This window comes from Ornithorhynchus anatinus, chromosome 14 (assembly GCF_004115215.2).
Source record: "Ornithorhynchus anatinus isolate Pmale09 chromosome 14, mOrnAna1.pri.v4, whole genome shotgun sequence".
Taxonomy (NCBI): domain Eukaryota; kingdom Metazoa; phylum Chordata; class Mammalia; order Monotremata; family Ornithorhynchidae; genus Ornithorhynchus; species Ornithorhynchus anatinus.
The window spans coordinates 35,860,360-35,877,930 of record NC_041741.1 but is presented as its reverse complement, the minus strand read 5'-3'; the positions used below and the strand labels follow the sequence as shown (position 1 = coordinate 35,877,930).

At 41.6% G+C, this 17,571-nt stretch overlaps 1 protein-coding gene across 4 annotated transcripts in view; it reads right to left on the bottom strand.

The window, feature by feature from the left end:
• The window catches only part of NEDD1 (NEDD1 gamma-tubulin ring complex targeting factor), a 42,847-nt gene that overhangs the window by 14,706 nt on the left and 10,570 nt on the right, over nt 1-17,571 (bottom strand). For all 4 annotated transcript variants that reach the window (XR_003764348.2, XM_007670049.3, XM_029078998.2 and 1 more), the window contains 3 exons: nt 9,523-9,752; nt 8,788-8,989; nt 8,220-8,406 (listed from right to left, as the gene is read on the bottom strand). Coding sequence is in view for 3 of the 4 variants with exons in the window: in XM_007670049.3 (XP_007668239.2) it covers nt 8,220-8,406; nt 8,788-8,989; nt 9,523-9,752 (619 nt within the window). In the remaining variant the exon portion in view is untranslated. The remainder of the gene's footprint in view (nt 1-8,219; nt 8,407-8,787; nt 8,990-9,522; nt 9,753-17,571) is intronic.

The window sequence follows — 17,571 nt, the reverse complement described above, 5'->3', positions numbered from 1 at the left end:
TATGATGGCTGAAGCTGCTATCTCTATAGAGAATATAAACTTGCTACAAGAGATCTAGATGCTCCAGAGAGAGAGGTCACGGAAGTAAATTCCTGGTCTGCCCTTTAAAGGAATCAACTCTAACTAAAAGAGGCGCTCGAGAGGCAGAAATCACTCTCAAGGGAAAATATCGGCAACCATCGGGGTAACCGGTCGCAAGGGTAGAAGCCAGGGTGAGGACTGATCCTTTTCTATGACTTCACGATGACTCTGGGGTCAACTCTGGCCTGTGAGCCTAGAAGATGAAAGGCAGATCTCTCCAAAGGGTTTAAAGAAAGGCTTCAGGAACAATGGCAAATCCCTCTGGCCAAAATGCTTTAAAATCCTCCATTCAGACTACACCTCTTACCGCTAAGAGGAGGCTCTCGACTTAAAAGAAGTCAGCCTGGGCCGAATGCTTGCACGGCATCCTCTGGTGGCCGGGAAGCAACCATTTCTGCATTGACTACAATACCAGAAATGGATTCTATTGGAAAAGCGGTGTATTTTCTTATCAGCAACGACCGGCCGGGTACTTTTCAAACCCTGGACTACAGCAACAAAAACTATATAGGTTTCAACCGTTGATGATGTTGATCAAAGACACTGAAAGAAAATTTTGTCTACTTCAGCATTCTTTGGAGGTAACGGATAATCTACTAGAGAATGAGTAACAGCCCATTTTTATCCATTTTATATAAACGTAATGTTTAGATACAATACAAACAGCCGAAGAAACCGTTCAGATACGGTTTATCTGCGGACAAGCCTAAACCTGCCGGCTTGATAGCGATAGGCTTTTATCAAACAAGGTAGGGTGACTTGTTTCCAAAAGGAGTTTCCAGATGGCTTCAAATAAAAGAGCAGCAGCTCCTTTTTATGGCAAAAACAAAACTACTTTATTTGCTTTATTTACTCACTGGAATAGTTTTAATTATTTTCTGATAGCAATCTCAAACCGTACCATCTGTCAAGAAAAGCTGCCGCCAGGTAATGGGGAAGGATTAAAACTCAGTCGACTGACTTTTTCTTATTCATTTCAGGAAGATAGAGAGAAAAAGGAAGACGAAGAGAAGGTTTCAGATGTGTTGGACGTTATCCCTTCCTCTAGTAGACAGAGCCCAGGTCTGGGAGTCAGAAGTACCTGGGTTCTAATCCTGACTCTGCCATCTGCCTCTGTGATCTTGAGTAGATCATTTAAGGTAACTGAGGCACCGAGATGTGATCTGTAAAGGGGGATGAAAATTATGAGCCCACGGGGGACGTGGACTGTGTCCAAACTGATTAACGTGTATCTAACCCAGTGCTTAGTACAGTGCCCGACACAGAGTAAGCACTTAAATACCACTAAAAAATACAGATAGTTGTACTCCAACAGAAGACGCTCATTGGGGTCTCAGAGCACTTGATTGGGGGGGCAGGGAGCTGCTATGACTTCCCTCACCCCCTCGCCCTTCGGGACCAGACGTCTGCACAAGAGAGGTGAAGGGGCAACGGGCCCAGCCTGCCACCCAAGGTGATGCTCATTCATTCATTCATTCCATCGTATTTACCGAGCGCTTATTGTACTAAACTCTTAGGAGAGTACAAAATAAACAATAAACAGACACTCTGCCCGCCCGGAATGAGTTTACGGACTAGAGGAGTAGGAAGGCGGCAACAGCGTGGTTCACAGAGAAGCAGCGTGGCTCATTGGAAAGAGCCCGGGCTTTGGAAGTCAGAGGTCGTGAGTTCGAATCCCAGCTCTGCCACTTGTCAGCTGTGTGACTATGGGCAAGTCACTTAACTTCTCTGTGCCTCAGTTACCTCATCTGTAAAATGGGGATTAAGACTGTGAGCCCCACGTGGGACAACCTGATTCCCCTGTGTCTACCCCAGCGCTCAGAACAGTGCTCTGCACATAGTAAGCGCTTAACAAATACCAACATTATTAATATTATTATTATTACCTGAAGGAGCTGAGACTTTATGGGACTTGGAAAGCACTTATGTGCGAGGCACTGAACTAAGTACTCGGGTAGATAGAACATATTCGGGTTGGGCAGACCCCCTCCCATATGGGGTTCACAGTCTAAACAGGAGGGGATAGGATTTAATCCCCACTTTACAAATGAGGGAACCGAGGGACCGAGAAGTCGAGTGACTCGCCCAACGGCACCGAGCAGTCAAACGGCAGAGCCAGGATTACAACCTAAGTCCTCTGACTCCCAGGCTCGTGCTCTTTCCACTAGGCCACACTGTTTCCATCTGAGCACGGGCACAAACCACCTCCTCCAATATCGCTCTGCGGATATTATCCACGCAAGCTCGATTTGTTGGACAAATATCCTCTAATTTCTTGCTAACATTCTAGCCAAAACAGGTACAGACGACACGTGCTACGGTAGCAGAGTGAGTTTTCTGTGTATGACCCTCAGTAGCTTCCTAGAACTCATTACTTTGCCCTCTGGCACAAATAATTGCCCAAACCTTCAGTAGACAATGTGTTAGTGCTTATTAGTTGCAGTTCCGGGGTGCTTGGAAGCACGGTATTTATTTCACCTTACGCCTCATCACATGCCCAAAGGGGATCATTAATTCTTCCAGACTGAAATGTCTCAATACTTAATTAGCACTGTCACTGTTAAACAGGCAACTCCTTATTAAAATTATGCAAAAACAAGACTTTAGAAAGTATACCAGCTAACAATGGAATATTTACATTTCTTGAAAAAAATCACTGAGATTTTAGGTCCAGTCCTATATTTGAAAGCATTTTAAATACTGTCCTTTAAATAAGCTTCATTGGCATTTATTTCTTTCAGAATCAAAAATCGGTTCATTGTAAAATAACCTTTGCAACCCACTGAATCCAATCTATGAGCAGCCATGTGAGAGGGATGGGGCAGATCACATTTCCCTGGATACAGCAACCATACCGAGAGTCACCTGACATTAATCAACTGTCTCCCTGACGTTGGTCTCAATAGTTCAGCCCCAAATGTACATGAGAGGCCCCAGAAATTGGAATAAACGACTGGTGTGAGGGGGGTCCACTCAAGACAGAAGTTTGGAAACTCGGGGAAGGAGTTCTTATCATATCCAGTCCAGCAGCCAGGTTCATCGTAAGTAGGTCACGTTTTGCCATTTCTCCCTGCTGCATCCACTTTAATTTGGAGAGCAAGGAGTCTGGCATTGCTCAGTGGAGAAAGTGGGCTAGCCAACTGCCCGGCGCGATTCACGGCATGGGAGGGAGAGCTCCCCTGTTAGCCAAGAGGCACATGTTTTCATCTGTGACTACAGGAGTTGATTTAGAAAGCTACTGAGGCCCACGCACAGAAAACTCACTCTCTTTTAACCATAGCCTATATCTTCTGTACATGTTTTGGCTAGAATGTAATCAAGGAATCAGAAGATATTCGTCCAACAAATCCAGCCTACTTGGATATTACCGCCAAGTGATAATGGAGGAGGTGGCTCGTGTCATTCTCAGATGGAAGCAGTGTGGCCTAGTGGAGAGAACACGAGCCCGGGAGTCAGAGGATCGGGCTTCTACTCCCGGCTCTGCGACTCTCTGCGGCTTCTATGCCATAGCTCCACTGCAACAGGAGGGGTTGAATCTAAAATGACCAGGATGTTCAGTATGAGGATAGGGGCCTCTACTCCATCACCCTCTGTTTCCTGAGAATCTGAAGTGGAGAGGAACTTGCCCAGAGGAACTTCTTCTTTTCCACTGAGTGGCATGATGGAGTGGAGAAGAGTTGGAGAAGCTTGCACTGGCCCTTTAGTTCCTAGTAAAAACGTCTAGGACGAGGGAAGAAGGGAAGAAAAAAAAAAGGGATTTAGTTCTTCCTGTAGTCTGTGAGCTCCCCATGGGCAGAGTTGGGCCTACCAACTCTGTTGTAATGTACTCTCCCAAGCGCTTAGTACAGTGCTCTGCATTCAGTAAATGCCAATGATTGATTGATCTTGAACCTGAAGGGATGGTAGGTAGAGAAAGCCAGAGACACTTTTGTGGTAAACAGAAAGAAGTGAAATCCATCTGGGACAGGGACTGTGTCTGACCTGAGTGACCTGAATATGCCCCAGTGCTTAGAACAGAGTTTGACATAGAGGCGCTGAACAAATACCATAATCACGATAACGATGACGAATCTGATGAGTGGAACCAAAGGTAAGCCTGCTGGGGTCCAGGGTAGGGTGCGGAAGGCAACATCTGGCCTCAATAGCTCCAACCAACAAAGTGGTTCGAATTAAATGGTGCTGAAAGAGGAGCTGAAAAACAAGCTCACCATATTAGTTGATGGATGTCCTCTTTTGCAGAACTCGATATTTTTCATAAAAGCACTCAGAGATTATACAAATAACTATGATTCACACATGGCTCGAGATCAACAAACTGGACTTATTCTGGACCATTATGTTCCCAAATATTTTCATGCCGTGACTTCTGGTGTCCATCAAAAAAAAAAAAAAAAAGAGAGAGACTGCATGCATTCAAGCACCCAGAATAAAGAAAGAGCAAGAGCCTGAAGTCTGGGATACAAGCGGGTCCTGGAAAGATGCAATCCCAGCTAAAAAGGCTGGAGAAGACGTATCTGCTCACCACGCTGAGAAGGAGGGGATTAGAACTGGAAAGATAAAGCCTGAGGCAGAGAAGCCCCTCTCAGAAGGTTGGAGACAGGCTGGAAGAAATAGAAGCCCATAATTCTCCTAGAGAGCACCAACCACCCTGTGGAGCATGACAACCTTCAAACGATCAGTCAAAGGTATTTTCTGAGCATTTACTGCATGCAGAGCACTGTTTTAAACTCTCCGGAGAGTACGTCATATGCCAGAGTTGGGAGGAAGATTCTCGGTCCACAATGAGTTTACAGTCTAGCGTCTACAGTCTAAACTTCCTAACTTGTACATTGTATACTGGGAGAGTTACCGATTTTCCAAGTTGAGGAATTGGTGATTTCTTAACCAAAACAGGAAAACAAAGTTTACATGGAAATTAAAGGCACTGTCATAAAAACCCACATACAACAGAAAGCCAATTCTTTAGTTTTTTAAAGGGATGCTTCATTTTTTTTTTAACATCACTGCTGAAAAATGTACAGACACCAATGTAGTTGGCTAGTTATGGCATTCATTAAGCACTTCTAATGTACAAAGCACCTTGCAAATCCCTGAGATAGATATACGATAGGCAAATGAGGCATAATCCTTGTTCCACAGAGAGTTCGCAACCAATCGATGCTATTTTCTTCAATTGATAGTATTTACTTCATGCTTGGGAGAATACAACAGAATTGGTAGATGCATTTCCTCCCCACATGGAGCTTACAGCGTAGAGGGAGAGAAAGACATTACTATAAATAGATTACAGATATGTACCTAAGTGCTGTGGGGTTGAGGATGGGGTGAATTTCAAGTGCTTAAAGGGTACAGATCTAAGGGAATAGGCAACTCGGGAATAAAGAGGGAGTAGGAGAAAAGGGCCTAGTCAGGGAAGGCATCTCGGAAGAGATGTGATTTTAATAAGGCCTTGAAGATGGGGAGAGTAGGTGGTAGGAAAGGGTTCGGTGGCGAGACAGACAAGAGCAGGGAACAGAGTAAGCTGGCGCTAGAAGAGTGAAGTGTGTGGGCTGGATTTAAGTAGGAAATCAGCGAGGTAAGGTAAGAGGGGCGAGCTGATCGAGTACCTTGAAGTTGACGGTAAAGAGCTTCTGTCTGATGCGGAGTTGGTGGGCAACCATGTAAGAAGCGGCGGGTAGGAAACGTGCCTGTTTATTGTTGTATTGTACTCTCCCAAGAGCTTAGAACAGCATTCTGCACACAGGGAGTGCTCAAAAAATATGGCTGAATGAATAAGCTAAAAAGCAGCTATTTCAAGATTACTTCCCCGGATTTATTTAGCTAATGCCTGGCTTCCATTTTTCTCCTGTAATGGAGAAAAGGACAAAGTCCCAACTTCTCTCAAGGTTTATGCGACGTGGAGATGAGCAACTGTTTCTTCTCAGGGAGGGAGAGTAACTGGTCAGGTGAGATGTGACTTACAGTTCAATCCCTGGGGAAGTGGGACCTTAATCAGGTCTCTGACAGCTCATTTAATAGTAGAAATGGTATCTGTTGAGTTTTTACAAAATGCACTGCACTGTAGTAAATGTTAAAGGGGGAGGGGCGTGGGGGAATTCTCATTTCTTAGTCCTCCCTCATTCCCAGAAGAAATATCTACATTGATGAACTGAAAAGACCAATTATCACATCTGAAAGAATAAAATAGAAAAGAAGAAGAACATGTAATTCAGCTACCTGCCTTTAGGCAGGTAATGACTAAAGAAACCATGCTGATAGATAATTCTGATTCTTTTTGTATGTTATCCAGGGTTGGAGATTCTACCTTTCTTTGGTAATCTATCCCAGTATCTGAAATCTCTAAGCAACAGAATCTGTAAATATTTCGTTACAAATGATCTTAAAGTAGTTCATCAGAGCAGCGTGGCTTAGTAGACAGAGCACAGGCCCGGGAATCCGAAGGACTACTCTCGGCTCCACCACTTGTCTGCCGTGTGACCTCGGCCAAGTCACTTCACTTCTCAGGTCCTCGGTTACCTCATCAGTAAAATGGAGATTTATACTGTGAGCCCCACGTGGGACATGGACTCTGTCCAACCTGTTGGCTTATATCTACCCCAGCACTTAGCACATTGCACACACTTAAAAAGTAACATTTAAAAAAAAAATGAATTGGAAAGATGGCAAAAGGTGAGAAGCAGTGTGATCTAGAGGAAAAAGCATGGGCTTGGGAATCAGAGGGCCGGAGTCCTAATCCTGGCTCCGTCACTTGCCTGTTGTACGATCCTGGGCAAGTCACTTAACTTCTCCGTGCCTCAGTTACCTCATCTGTAAAACAGAGATTATATCCTCCTCCCTCCTAGACTGTGTCCAACCTGATTTGCTTGTACTCACCCCGTTCGGTACGGTGCATGGCAAAACGTAAGCATTTAACAAAATACCATAAAAAAGGGTGTCCTGACAGCCAGGTGTCAAGGCCCTAAAATTATTTAAGAGGGTTAGCTTGGATGCAATAAGAATCAACCTGAATAACTTAGTGTGAATACAAAGTCGGAATCACAGTACACAAAACATAATCAAAAATGAATGAAGAATGGGTTTATGCGGGAAAGAGCCTCAAAAGAAGCACCAATATACTTATTTAAGCATGAGAGGGTTTCATGCGATGATCAAGTTATTGTGCCTCTGAGAAAGCAATATTCTTCAAAAGATACTGGATTTTGCACTCCTTCAAAGAACAATAATTATAGGTAAGTAGTCCTCTTTTCTGTAAAAGGTAGTAAAACTGTGATGACTAAAAAAGACTCTTAAAATGTCTTTGGGCAAAGAAGTCAAATGAGTGACAGAAGAGGAAAATGTGTTTCTATGAGATTAGCGACATATTAGCTATTTTGTGCACATTCTATAGAGAAACCTATCAAGTTTTTTAATGAAAAAAATAGGTACAGGATGCCCACAAAAATACACCCCCAAGAAGTGAAACTTTTAGAAGCAGTTTTACATAAAGACATAATGAACTAAAAGGGTCTTACTTTACAAAAAAATCCCAACAAGCCAGTCATGGATATTATAGCTAAGTCAAACTATTATTAAAAATATTTGCGAAGAATTGTTTCCAAAATGCATCTCTGAACCTAGGAAAAACACTCAATCAAAAAGGCTGTTAATTTTAATGGCTATTCAGAAATAACCAATCGTCCATTTGATCCTGTAACATCAGGAGTCTAATTCTCCTGGGCGATGAGACGCTTCGTTAAGAGCATTAACTTTTTCCAGCCACGAAAGATGCACTGCTAATACTAGATGGTAGAAGAATTGAGTGATACATGTTTTTAAATTCTCCAACTATTGAGCAAAGAAAAAAAACCCTTCAAATTTGGCCACTAATTGGCTGTGGTTTAAAAACCACATTTGAAGGCTCTCAAGTAAGTATTTTGCCCTCCACAATGTGGGGAAAACCAATATTCTCTACAATGCAAACTTCCCTAAAGCTGCACTTTATGCAGTTTGCATCAATGTTGTTTTTCTTCACACTGTGGCTTAGTTCTAAATAATATATACCAAAAGTTCGTTACTTTGAAATAATGTTAAGTATAGTTCAATCTTCTTGAAAACACTACTGACAATGAAAAGTCAAAGACAAATAAAAAAGTAATTACCTGTCTTATCTGGAACATCTGTTCCTTTTCCTTCAACCACTGTCATGAGCTGAGGTACAACTGAAGTAGCTGGAGTTGAGGTTATTTCTTTAGTAGTTCCTGAATTTTGCATTCCCATTGAACTATTCATTTTTGTTCTTTTGTTTAGTGACGTAGGCTTATTCAAAGAACCTTTACTTGAACTCGGCTAAAATGAAATAGTAGATATTTTTAAACCCCTATTTCTAATTCTCCCATCTAAGAACTAAAAATCAATAACAATCCATTTGATGCTAAAAAAAAGTATTCATTTACAAAATCCAAGCAGTTTTAAGGCATCTGAACCTTTAGTAATCCTTTTTTTTTTTAAAAAAAAAATCCATTTTAATCCTTTAGATGGAACCATTTTTTATCAGAAAGTGTAAAAATGGCTGAAAGTTTGAAACAAACTCCTATATGACTCTGTAGAAAGGAATACCATATAACATTTCAGTTTAAAATTCCTAACAAAATAGTTTGTTTGTCTTATAGTTATGAAGACATTTGTTAAAATCAAAATTATCCAAGGAAAAAAAAAAACACACCTTACCCTATATACAGAACTTGAATACTGAAACGCTATGCACTGCACAGATGTTTTGTGAGCTGTGATGGTTTTCACGGGCGAGTTCAACATTCTTAAATCATATTGATAAATTTTTCCCCGGGAAGATCCAATAGCTAAAGTTGCACCGTCAGGCATAAAATCTACCGCAGTTAGAGGAGCCTCGGCAATTACAGTTCTCAGTAGCCTTCAGAAAGAAAAAATAGTGATGAAAAGTATACACAATTTTCTTAAAATGTTCTTTAGATGAATGATTTGCAGCAAACCCAAAAAGCTGTTTTACTGTCTAAATGTATGATACAATTAAATTGAATAGATTTGAGTTGACTCTGCATTTTTAAAATATCAAATTATTCAAAATACAACCTTCTTTAAACAGAAAGGGCATCATCACCTACACAAAATATTTCACCTTTCATTAATCACTCAGTGATATTAACTGGCACTCACTATGTGCAGAACACTGCATTAAGTGCTTGGAAGAGGTTAACACAACGAAGTTGGAAGGCACATTCCCTGCCCACAAGGTGTTTACAGTCTCAAAAGTACAACCTTACGAACGCCACCTGTTCACAAGGAAGTTTCTCCTTACCTCTTATGATTTCTGCTTAGCCTTTCCTTTTTCTGAGTTTATTCGGTGTTTTAAAAAACTCATAAAGAATGTGTCAATTAATATGACACAATAGTTACGTAATGGTCCCAGGAAAACATTAAACTTACATCTTACTCGAAGTGTCGTAGAGAATCATTCTTTTATCCAGGCCTATGGTGACAAGTAACAATTCATTGACAGGAGAAAAGCAGATTCCTGAGGCTGGAGCTTTATGAGTATTTTCAAAATTATGGTAAGGACTCTGATTATTCACATCCCACAGAGTTACTACTCCATTATCCGATACACTGCCCAGTAGAGATTTCTTAAACGTGGAGTACTTCAAGTGTCGAATGGACTGTAAAGATAAAACACATTAAATTTGATGTAAATTCATATAAACATAATATGCTATATAAACCAAGCTATAATACGGGCAGGGAACATGTCCCTCAATTCTTGTTGAATTGTACTCTCTCAAGCGGTCAGTACAGTGCTCTGCACATAGTAAGCGCTCAATAAATATGATTAATTGACATTCATCGATATGCATCCACTGAGCACTAGAAAGAAGGCTAAAAACATATTTGGCCCAACAAGCTGATCCTCAGGGAATTTCACTTAAGCCTACCATAATTCCCATTATGTGTAAACACCTTGCCTGGAAACCTCAAGACATAACTTTTTTGGCTTGGAAAGTCACAAAACCACAAGATACCTAATGGAGCAGGTTCTTGCTGAGGCAAATAAAATTCTTTACTATACGACAGGGAAAGAAGTATCAACTCTAAAAAGCGAAATGATTTTGTCACAGCTAGAATGAACAGAAATATGTGCCTAAATGGTTTTATAACTTCTTATAAAACTACATGCTCACTAGGTAAATGCAACTACAGAGAGATAACACTCTAATTTTGTGTCTGGTAAAGACACGCTTTGGGTGTGCATCCCCAGTCCCCAGGCTCATATCCTCCCTGTATCATTCAACCTACCCCAGCCCTTTTTTTCCCCCCAAGCCCTCCTCCAAGGTAGAGGGGAACAATGAGAAGGAGAGAAAAAGCAGGGGCTTCCAGACCCTAGGCCGCTTTCCCTCTGAGACTTGTGGACAGCTCTAAAGAGATGGTCCCCAATTAGCAGCGGTGAAAAGTAACTGGTCTCTCGACGTCTCACCGAGTCTCAAGCACACAAAATTCTGTCTCATCGGACATTTTACCGCCACGAGGTACTCTATACCGATCACAGTGTAAGACTGGGAAAATGGAGTATGTTGGCTCTGGTGATCCAAGTCCAGCTCCAGTCTGGGAACCTTTTCCTATCACAATTTTAAATCTCATTTTACAGATGAAGTAACTGTAGATGAGGTAACTTAGACACAGAGAAGTTACGTGACTTGCCCGATCACAGTGCGGACAAGGGCGGAGCCTGGATTGCAGAATCCAGGTCCTTCTGACTCCCAGGTCCGTGCTCTTTCCAGTAGGCTAAGCTGCTTCCTTCTCCTTCTAACACGCTCCTCTTCTGCCTTCTATCCCCTAATATGGGAGCAACTCAAGAATCAGTTCTACTGTGGATCGACTATTTTGCCAATTATGTGTCAATAACTGTATATACTGAAACTAAATTCATTTTCTTAGGCAAGAATCAGCAATTTATAGCTTGCGAATCATACCTGTTTCTAGTATGACCCCCCATGGCTCTGGAACTATGATGGCGATCAATCTATTAATCACTGGTATTTATTAAGCACTTATTATGTGCAGAGCACTGTACTAAGCACTTGGGAGAGTACAACAGAACTGGCAGTCACATTCCCTGCCCACCACAGGTGATTTCGTTACCGTCACACAATGGCTTTCGGGGAAGGAAATAGCTGGCCTTCCCTGCCCCTTTAAGCTAAAAATGGGAATTCCGAGCCAGAGAGAGGAAGAGGGTAAGGGGGCCACAGTGAGATAGACGAGATCGAGGTACAGTGAACAGTAGGTGCTAAAGAAGTGAAGTGTGGGAGCCGGGTGACAGCAGGAAATCAGCAAGGTAAAGATAGGGAGAGCGGATTAATACTAAAGAGCTTTTAAATGTCTTCTAACAAGTAAAGCAACAGAGAAATACAGTTACACAAATTCAATATTTAATCATCTTTAATAGACAGCAACTGATATCTTACTAATCTGACAGATACTAAAGTGGATGGTGATCCACCATACATCTACATTTAAAACAGGAATAAAATATGGAATGAAAATGTTTCTTGTCAAACTCAAATAGAATCAAATGAATCTGGCATATTCACACTTTTTCTGGCCAGATGGACTGCACAAATAAACTTTTCTGCTACATATTCCTGTGGGAAACTCTCAATGCTGTTTTGTCTCATACCCTGGGTAAGATAATTAATAACTCTGTTAACTGATTAATTAATGCCCTCTTTAATTAAAAAGCATGAGAAATTATATCCTCAACACACAACATTCCTTCTGGGTTCCCTTGTGGAGATCTTTGCTGGCAGTGTGGCTGATCTGCCAACAGGCATCACAAACCCTTGTCTGTAGGGGTGAAAATCCTTTTAATAAATAAAAAGCACACACACACTCTCTCGCTCTCTCTCCCCACCCCATTAAGTTCCACAACCCAAGGGCAAGATCTTCAAGGTCTGTTTAACACTGTAAGTTTTAATTTTTAAAACAAGTCTATAAGACCTAAATTGAACTTACCCACAGTTATTTTACTTGATTTCACTCTGAGAGCATGCTTATTGAAATTGCTATAAATTACTGCAAACAATACTGTCAAATTGTGGAGAAATCTGGGCTGAATAAGTACTATTTTGAAATAAAAATATGGATGGACAAATTCTTAAAATACGTTTTAACCAGTTTTGAAGATTTAGTCATTTTGTGGCACTGACAACATATACTTTTCGCTTCAGAGAAAAACCGAATCTGTAAGATTTTTGAAGAGGGGGGGAAAAAAGGCAGAGATAATGAAAAGTATTCTCTACAATTAAATGTGCTGGAATATCAGATGTCCAAATCACTCTGAAGCCCTTCCTTGAGTTCTTTTCAAGGTAGGTTTTCCTCCCTTTCTTAAATGTAGATGAAGACTGAGCTGCCATATGAGAGGGAAGTTGTAATTCTAGGTTCGATAACCTCTCTCCTATCCAAAGCAACTTGTTCCTGAGCCCTCAGGGTTTCATCATTTCAAGTTCACCCAAAGCCAGAAAGAAACACAACTCTCAATATGATCCTCCTGATGATCACCACAAGAGTTAATCAGTCAATGTACTTAGCAAGTGCTTACTGTAAAGAGTCCTGTACTAAGCACTTGAGAGACAAATACAGTTGGTCCTGAAGCAGTCCAGGAAATTATCCTGGAGATGCATATTCCAATTTTCTCCCACAAGAGTCAAGACACATGCAGATGATGGAGAGGGCAAAATTATTTCTGCTTTGTAAAAAAAAAAATCAATAAAAAATGATCTCTCTTTAAAGTGATTTCTCTCCATCCCCAAGTAATTTAAAATTCCAAATGGAATCTGCCAATTTCAAAGTGGAATATCAGAAAATTTAAATCACATACATCAGCTGTTGAACATTGAACTGCCTAGAACCTTCAAAATTCAGACTTCTGAGAAGTCACTATCAGTTATTTAGAATGCAAAATCAGTTGGGAGATTGATATGTGACAGCTATCTATATTCATGAGAACACTAAACTTACTCCAAAGAGGTTAAGACTGTTCAATCTGGAAAGACAAGTCAGAGCATGTTTGAATTCTTCAATAGCATAAAAGGTATGACTAGGAAGGGATAGAGTACCAAATGGATAGCTTCCCAAACCCTCAGCCCCAGAACAAGGGATCACACACCGAAGTTTGAAGGTGGTAAATTTAAACAAAGGCAAACACTTCTTCACACAGGAGATACTTAAATACACTAAGTTTGTACTGCAAAAAATTAAAGAAGGAAAGGTATTCCAATGTCATTAAAAACCATGGCTTCAGTCATTGTAATACACTGCACAGATTTATAACTAACACTCCCTAGGAAGCACAACTCTTGAAGCATCACTGCTGTGGCAAGTACCTGGCAGAGGGAATTAATTACAACATAAGGGTTTCTATAGAAGGACAAGATTTTTTTCATAAGAACACTCAGATAGGTCACAGAAAAGCACTTTCATCAAGGCCAAAAAAGCAAGGAAAAACCCTGCTCAGGCTTTCCTAACAGTTATTCCACTAAAAATGAACGTGTTTTCACTGTGCGTTTTGGGCAGACTGCAAATGCAAATCTTGGGCACATTTTTTAGCTAACGCGCATCTGTCTGGATATTGTGAGGCGGTTTTTGAAGAAATGAGTGTATTACAAATGGTGGACAAAGGATAAGTACCAGAATATGAGTTTTCCTGATCGCAAGGTCCTGCCAGAACACGATCCTTACCTTTTATGAGAAGTAAGTGCATTCTTCTGCTCTGGCTTATGGAATAAACGGGAACGAGTGGCAGAAACTTTTTCCTCCGCTCATCCTTTGAGGGAAATGACTGAAACTGCGGCAATTGGTTGGGGCCCAGAGGTGGGACACAAAAATCAAACAAGTGCCCCAGGTATGTTCCCTATTTTGCCACTGTAGAAATACCCAACCGTATTTACTATTTTTAAACCTCTCCTAAATCCCTCTTCCTCCTCCAAGAAGCATTTTAGATCACCAAAAGCCCAAGCAGCAGCCACCTAGAGGAGCACTTATGCATTTAGATCAGCTCAGCACTTATTTATGTAGATATTTAATTGCATAATCAATTTTTATTCAATTTTTTCACCCTGAAATATTCCTGCTTCTACCCATTACTTCTCCTGCTCCTACTATTTGTAAATAAATTATGTGTCAGTCTAGTATTACGCTCCAAGTGTTTAACACAGCACTCTGCACAAAGTAGGTACAGGCTAAAGCCCAGTGATTAACTGGCAGCCATCGTATGTAAAGCCACTGCTGAAAAGAGGAGCATTAAATTTTTCAATTGGAGTGTGGGAGCAAACTGCAGGATGGGGTTTTGAGAGGACAGAGGAGGAAGCAGCGGAGGGTGGGGAGAAGTGCAGTTTCTCTAGCCATTTACCACTATCAATTAAAAAGGATATATAAGATTAAATACTTACGAATTTTTTTCTAAATGAGGTGATTATACACACTAAGTGGCTTAATTAGAAAATGACTGTTTCTAACTATTAATAATACACATAACTGGGTATTTCTCCCATCTCTTACATACGTAATCTCTCCAAACATTTTCTTGCCTTTCCAGCAAACTTTCAATTAAAAAATTATAAATAATATCGCTCGAAGGAACCTCAGGAGATATCCAGTGTAACCCTCCGCCCCAAGGCATGCACGTAAATAGATGAAACCATCTACGAGAGATGTCTGCCTATTCTTTTTTAAGCACCTCCCAGGATTAAAATTTTATCCTTAGGTTTGGAATAATAATTGAGGACAACTGTCAGCAAAATATTTTAAGATTTAAAGTCTTATTTTCCAAGCAAATACATTTTCCCTTTTCCTCATTAAAAAAGTACAGCAAGGCCTCGTTAAGAACTGAGCCCAAAACAGAGAAACTGCAACCTAAATAATGTGGATCCACGTCCTCTGCCTTTCAGCTTCCTTCAGCACTGTGGACCACCTCCTCCTCAAAACATTTTCTGAATTTAGCTTCACTGACACCATCCTCCCCTAGTACTCCTATCGCTCTGCTCGCGGCTCTTTTTTTTTTTTTTTTTTAAATGGTACTTGGTATGAAGTGCTGGAGTAGATACGAGATAATGGGGTCCCACATGGAGTTCACATTCTAGGCAGGAGGGAGAATAGGTATTTAATCCCTACTTTACAGATGAGGAAACTGAGGTATTTGAGAATTTAAGTGACTTGCCCAAGGTCACACAAGAGGCAAATGGCAGAGTTGGGATTGGAATCCAGGTCCTCTGCCTCCCAAGCCCCAGCTCTTTCCATTAGACCACACTGTTTCCTTCTCAGTCTCTTTCACAGGCTCTTTTTCTGCCCTCCCCCTTCAACTGTGGGCTCCCCTTTAGGCTCAGTTGTGTCCCTTTCTATTCTCCAACTACACCCACTCCCCTGGAGAACTCATTCAGTCCCATGACTTCAACTACCATCTCTATTTGGATGATTCCCAAATCAACCTCTCCAGCCCTGGCTCCCTTCTTCTCGGCACTCTCAATTTCTTCCTGCCCTCAGGACACCTCTCCTTGGCTGTCCCACCATCAACTCAAACTAAACGGGTCCCAAACATAACTCATCTTCCCACCCAAACCCATCCTCTCTTTGTCTTTCTCATCACTGTAGGCAACACCACTATCCTTCATCTCCTAAACCCCTAACATTGGCATAATTCTCAACTCATCTCTCACTCAACCCGCGTACTCAATCCGTCACCTTCTCGACGTGGCTAAAACGCCATCCTTCCCAGCGATCATCTAACTGCGACTGCTGATCCGAACCCCGGCAAACAGCCTCCTTGACTTCTGCTTCAGCCTCCTTGCAGATCTCCCTGCCTCCTGCCTTTCCCTTCTTCTCCACTCCAGTCCATAGTTCACTCTGCTGCCCCGATCATTCTTCCGAAAAACCACTCATTCACGTCTCCCCACTCCTCAAGTATCTCCAGTGGTTGACTATCGACCTTCGCATCCAACAGAAACTCCTTAACGTAAGTTTTACAACAACCAACCAGCTTGCTTCACTGATTTCCTACTACAACCCGGCCCACATACATCACTCCTCTAATGCCAGTTTACTCACTGAACCTCGATCTCGCCTGCATCTCGCCGCCAACCGCTTGCCCAAGTCCTCCCTCTGGCCTAAAACTCCCTCCCTCCCCCTTAATGTCCGACAGAATGCTACCTTCAAAGCCTGATTTTCGAGGCAAGAAAGTGCCGCTTCCAACGCACAGTGCAGTGGGAGCTCAAGGGGACCCGCTCCGTTGACCCAGGCGATTTCTAGTCTTCTCTCCTACCTATTCCATCTCCCGGTGTGAGGTGTCTGCGGCATACGGAGCCTCTCCATATTTCCCTTCCCTCTTATTTCTTGCTCCTGGCAAAAAAGGTTCATTTTACCCAGCAACTGCATACGATACGATATACGACATACGATAGCCTGGATAAATCAAACCCACAGATGAAACAAATAACCCCTACTACAAATACTCTAAATAACATACTTAGGCATGATTTAAAAAAAAAAAAGTTCATTCCCAAATAAGCCCTGAGTATTTTCTGACTGGCTGTAAAAAAACAACAACAAAAAAAACGCCCATCTTGAATTTAGAGGGCATATTGCAGCGAGCACTTGAAAACAACAGTCTTGCAAAATTGGAAAGTGGTCCACAGCCCACTAACAGGGGAATGAACATATTCTTCTGCAGGACAAAGTATCTGGCTACCCATGATAAAGCTAAATTAAGAACAGCTGAAAGAAATGTTTTTGATCTACAAAACAGAAATCATTATCAGTTCAGCAATGTGCAAGTTTCTCATCTCCACATCTTCTATTATTTTCATGATTACGGTCTGAATGGCACACTGTTAATAACAGCCAAGGACATACTCCTGAAATGAGTCATATATACAAAGCCGCTTATATGACAGTTCTACAGCTAAATGGGTTTCTGAAGAGCAAACTGCCTATTAAGGTCACTTTTCCCCAATAATAAAGCTGATAGATGATTACAGTAAATCTAAAAAAGCCTCGCAGCATTTCATTTTTTTTATATCTTACACAACGGAGCTTCCAAAGTTTTCTATGCTCTGAAAAATGTATTTTTTATGCTATTAAACCTCCAAATTCATCCAACTGCAATTTGTCAATCCCATTCCTTGCCATTCTCTGAGAATTGAGAAGTCAAGATGGGGATACTGCTTTCCCAAGGTTGGTGCGCGTCAGAGACAGTGAAGTGGTAGTTTAGCAAGGAGGCATTCCCATCTCCCCAGCCTTGTCACCTCTGATCCCCATCTTCACCTGCTCCCAACCCGTCCATACAGACGAGAGGAAGGCAGAGTCCTCGCCTCTCGCTGACGCCTCCCACCATTCATTCATTCATTCAATCGTATTTATTGAGCGCTTACAACGTGCAGATCACTGTACTAAGCGCTTGGAATGGACAATTCGGCAACTGCCCAATGACGGGCT